This window comes from Petromyzon marinus, chromosome 28, assembly GCF_048934315.1.
Source record: "Petromyzon marinus isolate PM22_M1 ecotype Great Lakes invasive population chromosome 28, UKy_Petmar_22M1.pri1.0, whole genome shotgun sequence".
NCBI classification, from domain to species: Eukaryota; Metazoa; Chordata; class Hyperoartia; order Petromyzontiformes; family Petromyzontidae; genus Petromyzon; species Petromyzon marinus.
The window spans coordinates 9,547,365-9,561,082 of record NC_133694.1 but is presented as its reverse complement, the minus strand read 5'-3'; the positions used below and the strand labels follow the sequence as shown (position 1 = coordinate 9,561,082).

At 41.0% G+C, this 13,718-nt stretch overlaps 1 protein-coding gene across 1 annotated transcript in view; it reads right to left on the bottom strand.

The window, feature by feature from the left end:
* The window catches only part of LOC116946998 (uncharacterized), a 111,298-nt gene extending 99,635 nt beyond the window's left edge, over nt 1–11,663 (bottom strand). The window contains exons 1-6 of the mRNA XM_076070184.1: nt 11,052–11,663; nt 10,379–10,648; nt 7,233–7,502; nt 5,638–5,775; nt 1,114–1,236; nt 551–676 (exon numbers count right to left, since the gene is read on the bottom strand). Of these exons, the coding sequence (XP_075926299.1) occupies nt 551–676; nt 1,114–1,236; nt 5,638–5,665 (277 nt within the window). The 5' untranslated portion in view covers nt 5,666–5,775; nt 7,233–7,502; nt 10,379–10,648; nt 11,052–11,663. The remainder of the gene's footprint in view (nt 1–550; nt 677–1,113; nt 1,237–5,637; nt 5,776–7,232; nt 7,503–10,378; nt 10,649–11,051) is intronic.
* Between the last annotated feature and the right edge of the window lie 2,055 nt (nt 11,664–13,718).

Genomic DNA, 13,718 nt, shown 5'->3' with positions numbered 1-13,718 from the left:
TTAACTCTTTCTGGCGAATTGCCCGATGATGCTGGATGCTGGATGTAATTAGCAGCGAAACGTCGTACTCAAACTGTAAATGTTGTGGATTCACTCTTCAACACACCGGTGAGCTAAAGTAGTGAACTATTTGTCTTTTGTCAACGTGACACTTTTTTTGCTGATTGCCCATGTCGGGTGGTGGAGGGTTACGACACATTTATAAATAACGCGATCTAACCCAAAAACCTTCATTATGAATAATATTGGTCGCGAAAGCCTACGTGTTAAACTTCACTCATTTCGTGTCTATGTTATTTTATTTTGCGGTTCTGTTTGAGTACATCCCCCCCCTCCTTTCCCTCTTCTTTTGCTCCCATAAAAATGCTACATTCCTGATCGTTGCCCCTACGTGAGTAGGGGGACAGTGATCCCAATCACTCTTCCCTTCCCTTTACCCCATGGAATACCTGTACCCCTTTCCCCTATCGATCATGCTTTGTTTGTTTAAAGAAAAAACACAAGGGCTGTGGAACTGGGAAAAATCTCCGTAGTGACGGTTTTCACGTACCAATGCATCTGTTAGCAACAACGGGATCCTGCGTGAACCCAGGAGAACAGGAGCACCTGTAGCTTCCGATGACGTTAGAGCATTCCTGCTCACACGGTTTAGGCTGCTCTTCACATTCATTCAAATCTGTATCGTTCAAGAGCACCGCACGCAGTCATCAGGCAATTGAGCTTAAACAACACAGTATTGGAAATGTATCATGACAATTATTGCATTGCTTGCAACTAACAGCTATTCATTTAAATATGTATCATTCAGTAGCATTGCATGTGGTTATCAGGCAATTGAGCTTAAACAACATAGTATTGGGAATTTATCATAATTATTATGATATAGCTAGCTAAGCAGCAGGTCTAGAGGTATGTTTGAGGGTACGTAAAGCACAATCATCAGATTAGAAACATAACATTTTAGAACAATGTTAGAATCTTAAATGTTTTAAATAAAGATACAGTATTACTGACATCTCCTCTAAGAATGGATATTAGGTAGAAGAAAGCAAAAAAATACAACAGATTGATCATGCAATATTATGTCAGCTGTGCTGGCGAATCCAGTTTTACCAAAGCAGTTTTGCTGGCTTTTGTCAAGGACGAAACCAATGTTACAGGAGCAGGTTGGCCTTTTTGTGTTGGGATCAATAAAGCACCTTCCATTGGTACAGGCCAGTGTGCAGCTCACAATAGCTGAAAAATAAAATATCACATATACAGCGCATTAACCTCCATACGGTATTTGCAGTGTAATTGTTCACATTTCAAAACGTAACGTGTGTAATGAAACAGTACAGTAATGGATACACTATGACTCAATATTTTAACAAGCATTTTTTTATATATATTTGACTGTAAATACATTTAGTATGTTGTAAACAAAAAAATATCTGTATGTACGTGCTTATACATTCAGTAAACTTATTAAACAGCTAACATGTGATGTTTGGGTGTAAAGAGATGGCCAAAACAGATGAATATGAAATGTAATGTTTAGATTACATTTTTGATGCAAGGCAATAGTATATTGTACTCTAAATAATGACATTGATTTTCTTTATTCAAGCCTACCATCCCACGATCAAAATGACACAGTGCAGTCATATTATAAATATTTAGTTATCCAATTCCTATTCTCCATGAGCCGTGTCCTTTCTTAAAGACTTCGGCGATCATGGCCTTCTTCCATTTGGCTCTGTCCATGATATGATACTCCACTCCCAGTTGCATTCAATTGGTCAAATTGCTTATGCATTGGTGACCATTGCCTATATTTACGATTCAAATATGTACTTTAAATCTTATAAAAGTTGCAAATATGAGCTACTAGCTTTACTACCCGGCTTCGCCCGGGACTTGGATTCACCACGCCCGGCCGCCTTTGTCTCTCCAGTGGCGATGTTCACACACCACACCAGTTACTCGTTTGAGGCTGAGTCGACCTAGGGGAGGCCCAGGACCGGTTCATATAATCGTCGCAGGTGGTGGGCGTGAGCAGGAATCGAACTCAAGTCACCGGGTTCGTAGCGCGGCCCGCTAACCACTACACTACAATGCGTTACGTTTCCACATGCGCGGGTCACATGACAGATATGATGTCACAGCTCACTTGCCGTGCAAAAAGAATATGCGTTATTGAGCTCCCCCACCCACAAAAAAGTGTATTTTTATATTTTTGCATGGTGTACAGCCTGGAAAGTACCCACATGGCAAATTTCAAGTTTGTTGCATGTCGGGAAGTACACTAAACATTTTGAACAGACACATAATCACAACTTTGCCTTTTATATATGTAGTGTTCGATTTCACTCGGACAACTTCTGTCTTTCTCCGAACACCGCTTTATTTACAACTCTCAGCATGTCCTCCACATTCCACAGTATCCTGGTCGCCACGGCTCGCTCGCCGTGCTTCACTCGACTCGCTCGCCACCTTTGTCTCTCCACTCCCCCACGATTACTTCGCTTACTCCGCACTCAGCGACTCCGCACTCAGCGACTCCGCACGCAGTGTCTTCACACACAGCGACTTCGCACACAGCGTCTTCGCACACAGCGACTTCGTACACAGCGACTTCACACACAGCGTCTTTGCACTCAGCAACTCCACCCTTCAACTCTTAACTCCAACTCTGTCTTCCAAACTCTGTCTCTCCAACTCTGTCTTCCAAACTCTGTCTCAAACTCTGTCTTCCAAACTCTCCACACTTCAACTCCCCTAAGCTCTCCAACTTCAACCCATCTCCAAGCTCTCCGCTCTTCATCCTCTCTCCAAGATCTCCACCATTCAACCCCCTCTGTTGACTCCGACTCCCGCTCTTATACCCGCTCTCATTACACCCCCAATTAATTAACCCGCGTCCCTACGGCACTCCGCGTGACCTTCACCTGTTTCTCCTCCAGACCTTTAGACGCCTCTCCAGCCCCGGCAACAGCACCAACCAATCACAGCCGTCCACGGCTCTCCCAGCTTAATTGCCCCAACATAACCTGCACTGTATTCGTCTTCGCTACAGGCTGACCCAAGATAACCCGTACTGTCTGTGTGATCATGTAATCACGCTGTTTCCACAACGCACCTTCGTACTCCACTACATATATATGGAGATATGTCAGACTTTGGGTCAGTCATAGCATATATGGCAGCATTTGTATTCACATCTCTGAGGTACAGAATTAATATACACTACCGTTCTTGTATTTGTTAATATATATTAAATCTGAATTAAACACACAGTGATCCCTTACTTAACTTTGTAAGTTGGTGGGCATGTGTTGTTCACAAACACTTAAGAACCAGTCTAGGACACAGGAAGTGTGGCCAGCACCACGTCTCACCAGCGTTGTGTGTGCTCACCTGTGATTAATCACACATGATCAATCACACGTATGATCAATCACACATGATCAATCACACATGATCAATCACACCTATGAATGATTAATCACATGTATGATTAATCACACGTATGACACGTATAATTTGAGCACTCTGCTCACAGCGACGGGTAACCATGTGCGTTTAAAAAAAATCATTATTTAAGTTAATGCAATGGTGATCAAGGATTGGGACCCTAGCCCCCGAAGTGCACAGCTTAGATTTGGGCGGATTAAGTGCCCTTTCAGCCGCGTGTTGTTGTTGTTACATTAGCTCCAATAATAATAATGTCTCACTGTTAAATGTATGTCAATCGACTGACAGGAGCTCGGTGGAGTCGCCTCGCGTTTTACGTAACGCGGGTTTGAAGTGCCGCGTTCGATTAACTCGCACTTATTTGTTGTTGTTGTACATGCGCGCACTATGATTGGAAACAACGAACGCGTCACGTAAGCTTTAAATAAAAATTTAATGTAGGAGCAGTTAAAACTTTAATATTAAAGTTGATTTTTTTAAATATTCGTATTCATTGGGTCTAAAAATAAATACTGGCACTCAATCCCATCAACAGAGAAATCTAGCAGCGGTGTTGTGACATGGAGGGTGTTTCCGATCGCTATTGCAGGTAGGAGATTGTTCACTTTATCTTTTTTGAATTGTATTTTGTTTTATTTGCCGTTTTTTTTGCGCGGGAAATCGTCTTCGTGGCGAGTTATTTAATCAGTATTACGAGTGCTAATTAACTTGTTTACTTTGAACAATACAACTCGAATCAATAGCTATAACGGAGTTGGAAGATGAGTGCGTTTTGGATTTGGAAAACGGAAGTCGTTTTTATTCTTACACGCTTTTATTGTTGTATCCTTTAACCCACTTCCCAATGTGGTATCGACTGCAAACTTGGTCATACTGATGACAATACTATATTCTATCATTAAATATTTAAAAAAATAGATTTTTAAACATTATTTTTTATGTTATGTTTCGGCTTGGCTGTAATTGGCCACTGTCCCTTACGTTGTGGCAAGTTTCGGGGCCACTTCCTGGAGTCGTGGAGTTCTTCCATTACTAGTACGGTACATTTCATTAAAGCGTGTTTGTAAAAAAATGTTTTAAAATATATATAACTTATTGCAAACGCTTGGTGGTGGTGTTGTTGCGATGTAGCGCTGTACATTGTAAAGGCGCACGATGGCTGATTAGAGCTTGGGTTTCAACACTGAGCGAGCTAATGGAGCTGAGCAGAACATGCGCTTTGGCAGCGGGCACATTAATACAAGAAAGAATAACTGTTTTTGATGTTTTTGTCAGTTAAATATGATTTCTCTAATTAACATTGTTCATAGAATTGGATGTTCAACGAAACGTTTAAGTATTACGATGAACTCGGACGTTTAGGAGGGGCATCATATATGTTTCGGGCAGATGTTTGTATGTTAAATGTTCCTAGAGATATATATTCTTGGTTCTTTCGGTAAAGTCACGTTGAAGGGAAACAATAAAAAAATATATATAAAACAATAAAATTCTCACGACGTTTTAGATATGATAAGCGGCTATTCTTATCACAATTGAGATTTGGGCGAATTTCGTGATGAGAAATTGAACTGCGGTATTGCCACGTGGGGAGGCTGTTTCTTCTGATGGCTATTGGGCGATTCACAGCAGGAGAGGGGACAGGGGGAGGACCGGCTACACTAATTTTTATGCAAATATTTATTTTCAAGGATACCTTTGAGGAGGCTTGGGTCAAATTTGGATATCGGCAGCCGTAGACGTGCATTGCCAGGAATTTAAATCGACGTTGCCAGGAATTTAAATCGACATTTGCCACTATTGTAACCAATCACCACTCTACACATTGTATGTATACACACAGACCATTTAAATTCCAAAACATATATGAATGTTTCCTTTTACTGTATTTTTCTACATTAACATTTCTTGGAGCGGAAGAAGACTACATTAAAATGTTTAATACTGTCACGTAGAATATTTAGCTTTGCTTTTATGCGATTTGTAAGTTACAGGCAATACAATCTTACAGAAATGTAAAACATTACAGTTTGTCGTGCGTAGTACATGTTTAACATATAGTATAGTGTGCTCATTGTGGTAGCACCAACAAGAATAAATACGGTAAAAAATACACAAGGCAAATGGGAAATAGGGAACCGATTACACCAGAAGATGCGTGTCTCAATCAAGTGCACTCACGCTGACAACTTATGCCATCTTGCTGCATCTTGAAGCCACCGATGCAGCTGCAGTTGTATCCCTGGCTGTTCTCAAAGAGGTTCAGCTCATTGCACACCTGAGCGCATTTGCTGGTCCCATCGCTGCATTCGTCAAAGTCTATAAAGTAAACGAGAAGCGAAATTAAAAGGACAAATTAATGCAATTGTATATACATTTTTATAACTATCTCAGCTCACATTGGATATCTAAAAAAATATAAACAGCTGCACACAGTAAATCCTTCTTTATCTGCAGTGATGTGGGGAGATTTAATTTTGTGTTTGCGATTAACCACATTTACTTAACGTATACATTTTACAATAGGAAACCATAGGGCCATGGATAATAGGTGTCCATAAATCCTACAGCTTGTGGTTAATAAGATAATATGAATTATACTTTAATTAACACATGGTCATCCATTTATAGATACCCAACTGATGATATCTGACTATATACGTGACTGTAATGTTGATAACAGGACACGCTAAATGTTAATGAAAGTGTACATCTAAATTTAGATTTAAAGCTTTCGTGACTGCAGGGATTCATATTCTTGGTTCTTTCGGTAAAGTCACGTAGAAGGGAAACAATAAAATAAACGTGAGAATTTTATTATTTTATATTTTTATTATTTTATTGTTTCCCTTCTACGTGACTTTATCGAAAGAACCAAGAATATAGTGTACGTCTACAGAAGTGTGTGTACTGACGGCATTTTTAGGGTTATAAATAATAAACAAGTGCAGCAGAACACAAATAATTCCAACTTCAATAATCTACGAATCTTTGTAGTTCGCGGATAATTATAATTGTTGGTTCGCGATGCCCTCCGCTAATTCCGCGGTGGATTCAAAATGCTTCGCGAAAATGGAAATCGCGACCCGTGCCAGCGGGTGCCGGGGCGAACGTGGGGACTGCGCTGTCGAGGTTTGTTGAGTGAGACAACGAAACGCGTTGATAGCGACACGGAAGATTTGCACAATTTGGGTCCGAGAAGAAAAGAAACCGCTCGCGGGTTATTTTTAGGCACGCTTCCCCTGGTCATGCGCACATTTTTTTCACGGATTAATGGGATTTTTCATCCTATTATCTGCATCACACAACCGCGTGGGCGCAAAAGAACACATTGCACGGGTTTTGATTTAAAGCTTTCGTGACTGCAGGGATTCATATTCTTGGTTCTTTCGGTAAAGTTACGTAGAAGGGAAACAATAAAATAATAAAAAAAATAAAACAATTAAATTCTCACGACGTTTCGACTGCAATGATGATTGCTTGTGTTGTAGTCGAAACGTGAGAATTTTGTTTTATATTTTTTATTATTTTATTGTTTCCCTTCTACGTGGTGACTTTACCGAAAGAACCAAGAATATTGCACGGATTGTTTGGTTAAATCTGCACGGTGTGCTGCTGATTACATGATTTGTGACATAGCCTCTCATATCAACACGAATTATTGGATTTCTGCTGTGCTTTATGTGCCAACGAATTGCTGTATCTGTATTTGGCTCTCACGTAAGCATTGTGAAAGCAACCTCAGTAACTACCAAAAGGCTACAGAGATAAGTTACCTGTTCTTTGCGTCACAGATACCCCATCATTGGAGTTATTCCCATGATCAATGGTTTTCACGTTGATGACATAGAGGACACCTGCTCTCAAATTATCAAACTTGGCGATGAGTAACCCATTTGGACTGATGGAAAGGGCAGAAACGTTTGCCGGAGAGATGAGCACCGAATATTGTGCCACGTCGCCCTGAGCGCTCGTCCAGACAATTTCCAAGGACTTGTTGGTCACTCCTTGACTTGTGAAGGTCAAATTCCTTGCATTCCCTGGAACTGATAAGTACAAAACGATTTAGTATGACGTTAACTATGGACAGAAAATTAAAACATTTGTGTGCCCTTCAAACCAGCATCCGGTTTGATAATAAGAAACACGTCCCGATGTATGTTGAACTTCTTTCGCACCCTACGCAGCCAACCATGCTAATCGGTTGTGCACGTTGGTAGAAGCTATACATAAAAAACTGGAATGTCGCTGCATCAATTTGTTGCTGTTGCGTGTTGTGGTTGTTTTTAACACGCGCCAACACGTGTTAAAATGTACTAACTTTAGCAGGGGGGAAAGATCACAATAGATGATATACCCTCATACAGTAAATGAATAAGCACTCGTGGTCATGGGATAATTTCATCACTCCATCTCCACTGGTTTTTCCTCGTGTTGTGCATTGCTCTCTTTTGGCTGGCGCTCCGTCACCAGTTTTGTTAATCGGCCATGCATGCTCACTTTTATTCAACGGTTTTATTTAACTTCACTTGTGTTTGTCGTGGTCAAATATTGTAATCAAATGTTAGTCTACTTCCTGTTGTACAATCATTTCCAAATTTTGCACACCTACTCAGATCCGGTGACAATGCATGCCTGTGTGAAAATCGGCATCAATTAATCAATTAATTGCCTCCTTTCAAGCAATTACATTTTTTTGTATGGACGGCAAATTCATTGTATTTTTGTGAAGGTCAAAAAACGCCGCGGTCCCTAAACTGTGGAATCGGCTCGCACAAAAAGCAGGTGCCGTGTGTCTCAGTCGCCACTGATGTACTTCTCGACCATGAGTTAAACGAAGTTGTTAATAAAACCGTTGTTTAAATTTTTTTAAGGAGTTTATCTTCATTTAATCTGCTGTCTCTGGTTTGTGTTTTCCTTTAAGAGGTTTTTTTTGGTTAGATCGCATAAATATAAATGTGTCGTTAAGTCCGACATAACCCGACACAGCCAATTAGTAAGGTTTGTCATGTAAAAAGAAACGTGGCAATTAGTTACACTTCAGCACATCGGTGTGTTGGAGAGTAAACCCCATTGATATTTACATGATCTAACACAAAAAACTTTTTTTACGTATTATATTGGTGGAGAAAGTCTACGTGTTAAACGGGTTTGTGTTTGTTCCCTCACCCAAATGTGCCTCCCGTGACAGTTTCAGTCTGTGAACATATCCCTATGCGTACGGGTCCATACATCAAAGATAGCAGATAAACATATGGAACGCTTTTTTTAGTTATACATCTGTATCTCCATTTATCAAGTTAAAATTCATTGCTCTATTCTGTTCTGATGTCTTTCATTCATCATTTTAATCCTGATCCACCTGCAATGATTACCCTGGGTATATACAACACAAAACAGCACAAACAACGTGCACTGTGCATACAAAATGTTTTCGGGCCTTAAGCATTATACAAACCCGCCAGTTCCTGAAGAACTGCAATGTATTGAGTTGAGCTAATTTGTCTAATCAACAGACAGAGAACGGTAGACCAAGTTTGTCATTATTGAGACTCAGAAGAATAGTAACCTAATGCTCATTGCTTGGCAGGTCTACTTCTGGAAAGCTCACATTCGTTGTGTATTCAGTCCCCACTTATACACTTTGGTGACGCCCATAAGATTGCCTCATAGAAAACAATTAATTCAACTCTGTAAATGACGAGTAACTTACGAATTTGCTTTTAAATTGTCTCTCCAATAATTTTATTTAGTTTTGGACACGTATACGTGCATTTTTCCTGACGTTTGTTATGGGTATAACTTGTGGCACTCTGCAAGTGAAATCGTTTCTTGTAATTTTGTATTTGTAATGCCTATGTTAGAAAATCTAATATCGTTAATGCAGGAAGTACTTCCTTTATTAAACACGTTCACAAACATTTTTGGAGCTATGTAAAGAAGCAAATTCTTTCATCGCCTTTACTTCTTTCAGATGTAGTGAGTGTTGGGATTTGAGAAGCAATATTGTACAAATAATGATTGAAATACAGCATTTAACATTTATGGTATTATATATGAAGGATGATCATCATGTACGTGATTTACTGCATTAGTTAAATAAAATCATACACAGTACATTGATTTTTCAAATATTTATCTGCGAGCATAGAATACTTTTTTTGTAAATACTATACAATAGTTAAGTATCATACTATACAATGTTAATATATAAACACCCAGGTCTGTGATTCTGTCATCCTGTGACTAACGCGGCACGGATTGGTTGAAGTGCATCACGTGACCAGGACCAAGCAGTCAACCAACGCTTGGCGGGGCTGTAGAGGGGCGGGTGAAAGTCCGCATCGAACCAAACCCCCAGCAAGGCCATCTACTTAACGACGAGAGGAAATTCATACGAAATGTCGTTTTCAATTAAATATTCCGGATGTAAAATGATATAAGCCTTTAATGAAGAAATACAATATCAAAATATGTTTCATTTTAAAACTTCGAAACGGAGCATCGGGTGCTTGCGTGAATACGTCGTTCGTGTGCAATTTTTTAAGTGACACTCCTGTCCGAAGGCCGTAAATGGTTGTGAGGGGCGCCATAGGCACCCCCGAACAACCACTAGTAGTTATATAGTCTAACCATCGAACAAAGACGATCACTGCATTGCGCGCTTTCAGATGCGCTTCTGCGGCCGTCTGGAATGCTCTTCCGATATTAGGAAGCCACTGCAGCTGTGCACTTTTAAATCTAGATTAAAAAACTAATTTCTTTGGAACTGCTTTTTGTATTTAGTTTATTGTCCTTCCCCCACACCACTGATTATCACGGAAGTTCAGCATAATACATATTGTATGTGTACAATATTGACATTAAATAAATGCCCCTCAAATCGGCTAAAATGGCTTCAATGTAGTTGGAGTGTAAATACCTGTCCTCGCAGTCACAGACACTCCTTCACCAGAGAGATTTCCTTTGCCAATGGCTTTCACAGTGATGATGTATAGGACTCCGGGTCTCAGCCCAGCAAACTTGGCATTGAGTGAACCATTCGGGCTAATAGCAATGGAGGGTGAATCTCCAGGAGAGATTAATGCCGTGTATCGTTCAACATCTCCCAGAGCACTCAGCCAAATGACTTGCAGAGATGTGTTTGTTACTCCTCCACTGGCAAGAGTTAGATTTCTTGGCAAACCTGGTACTGGAAAGTTGCATGTAAATAAACAACATACATTATGGGTAACTAAACATAGTTTTATATGGTGCTGTATTGTTCATTGTAGAAGTTGTATGGATATATGACTTAGTAATATATACATTTTAAGCACTTAATATATATTTCATATCGCCAATGGATTTCCCAATTGTTTTATCAGAACCTTGTGGAATGAACGTAGATATAGGCGAGCTCTCACATTATCTCTAGAGGGTTAGCCACATTTAAAATTACCTATGGGATATTAATGTTATTATGCAATAATATACAATTCACACGATAATGTATGCAGCACAATAATTGGTGTTCACATTGAGACCACCAACCGGCCATAGGTCCTTGCCTCAGACAGACCGAGGCCAAGTCATGTTTACATAACGTAACTAACCTCTAGATGTTGTAGAGGGCGATGCTGTTGTGCTTGGCGATGTTGAAGATGTTGTTGTTGAAGATGTTGTTGAAGCTGTTGTTGGAAGAGTGGTTGTAGTTGAGGTATATGTTGTTTGTGACACTGTTGTGGTTGGAGATATTGTTGCGGTTGATGGTGATGCTGTTGTGACTGTTGTCAATGTTGTTGGTGATGCAAGTGTGGTGGGGAGAGATGTTGTGGATGAAGATGCTGTTGTGGTTGTTGATACTGATTGCGACACGATTGTTGGTGTGGTTGCCTGATGTGTGGTTGTCAAATGTACAGTCGTTACATCTGTTGTTGTCGGTGTATTTGTGGTGGATTGGGAAGTTGATTGCGTGGTAGTTTGCAATGTTGTGGTTGGTGTGGTTGTCTGCGGTGTGGTTGTTGTCAAATGTACGGTGGTTGTATCTGTTGTCGGTGTATTTGTGGTGGATTGGGAAGTTGATTGTGTGGTAGTATCCAATGTTGTAGTTGGTGTGGTTGTTTGCGGAGTGGTTGTTGTAAATTGTACGGTGGTTCTCTCCGTTGTTGTCGGTGTATTTGTGGTGGATTGGGAAGTTGATTGTGTGGTAGTTTGCAATGTTGTGGTTGGTGTGGGTGTCTGTGGTGTGGTTGTTGTCAATTGTACGGTGGTTGTCTCCGTTGTCGGTGTATTTGTGGTGGATTGTGAAGTTGATTGTGTGGTAGTTTGCAATGTTGTGGTGGGTGTGGTTGTCTGCGGTGTGGTTGTCAATTGTACGGTGGTTGTATCCGTTATTGTCGGTGTATTTGTGGTGGATTGGGAAGTTGATTGTGTGGTAGTTTCCAATGTTGTAGTTGGTGTGGTTGTCTGTGGTGTGGTTGTTGTCAAATGTACGGTGGTTGTATCTGTTGTCGGTGTATTTGTGGTGGATTGTGAAGTTGTGGTAGGGTCTTGGGTGATTGCGTCTGTGATTCTGGTAGATTGTTCTGTTGAAGTCGATAGTGTGGTGGCTTGATGTGTTGTGGTTGCCTGCAGTGTGGTAGTTGTCAATTGTACAGTGGTTGTCTCTGTTGTCAGTGTATTTGTGGTGGATTGGAAAGTTGATTTGGTCGTAGTTTCCTGTGTTGTGCTTGGTGTGGTTGTCTGCGGTGTGGTTGTTGTCAAATGTACGGTGGTTGTATCTGTTGTTGGTGTATTTGTGGTGGATTGTGAAGTTGTGGTAGGGTCTTGGGTGATTGCGTCTGTGATTCTGGTAGATTGTTCTGTTGAAGTCGATAGTGTGGTGGCTTGATGTGTTGTGGTTGCCTGCAGTGTGGTAGTTGTCAATTGTACAGTGGTTGTCTCTGTTGTCGGTGTATTTGTGGTGGATTGAGAAGTTGATTTGGTGGTAGTATCCAATGTTGTGGTGGGTGTGGTTGTCTGTGGTGTGGTTGTTGTCAAATGTACGGTGGTTGTCTCCGTTGTTGTCGGTGTATTTGTGGTGGATTGGGAAGTTGATTGTGTGGTAGTTTGCAATGTTGTGGCTGGTGTGGTTGTCTGTGGTGTGGTTGTTGTCAATTGTACGGTGGTTGTCTCCGTTGTTGTCGGTTTATTTGTGGTGGATTGTGAAGTTGATTGTGTGGTAGTATCCAATGTTGTGGTTGGTGTGGTTGTCAGCGGTGTGGTTGTTGTCAATTGTACAGTTGTTGTCTCTGTTGTCGGTGTATTTGTCGTGGATTGGGAAGTTGATTGTGTGGTAGTTTCCTGTGTTGTGGTTGGTGTGGTTGTCTGCAGTGTGGTTGTTGTCAAATGTACGGTGGTTGTCTCCGTTGTTGTTGGTGTATTTGTGGTGGATTGGGAAGTTGATTGCGTGGTAGTTTCCTGTGTTGTGCTTGGTGTGGTTGTCTGCGGTGTGGTTGTAAAATGTATGGTGGTTGTCTCTGTTGTCGGTGTATTTGTGGTTGTTTGTGAAGTTGATTGTGTGGTAATATCCAAGGTTGTGCTTGGTGTGGTTGTCTGCGGTGTGGTTGTTGTCAATTGTTCGGTGGTTGTCTCCGTTGTTGTCGGTGTATTTGTGGTGGATTGGGAAGTTGATTGCGTGGTAGTTTGCAATGTTGTGGTTGGTGTGGTTGTCTGTGGTGTGGTTGTTGTCAATTGTATGGTGGTTGTCTCCGTTGTTGTCGGTGTATTTGTGCTGGATTGGGAAGTTGATTGTGTGGTAGTATCTAATGTTGTGGTTGGTGTGGTTGTCTGCAGTGTGGTTGTTGTCAAATGTACGGTGGTTGTATCTGTTGTCGGTGTATTTGTGGTGGATTGTGAAGTTGATTGTGTGGTAGTATCCAATGTTGTGGTTGGTGTGGTTGTCTGCTGTGTGGTTGTTGTCAAATGTACGGTGGTTGTCTCTGTTATTGTCGGTGTATTTGTCGTTGTTTGTGAAGTTGGTAGGGTGGTAGTATCCAGTGTTGTGGTTGGTGTGGTTGTCTGCGGTGTGGTTGTTGTCGATTGTACAGTGGTTGCCTCTGTTGTTGGTGTATTTGTGGTTGTTTGTGAAGTTGATTGTGTGGTAGTATCCAATGTTGTGGTTGGTGTGGTTGTTTGCGGTGTGGTTGTTGTTAATTGTTCGGTGGTTGTCTCCGTTGTTGTCGGTGTATTTGTGGTGGATTGGGAAGTTGATTGTGTGGTAGTTTGCAATGTTGTGGTTG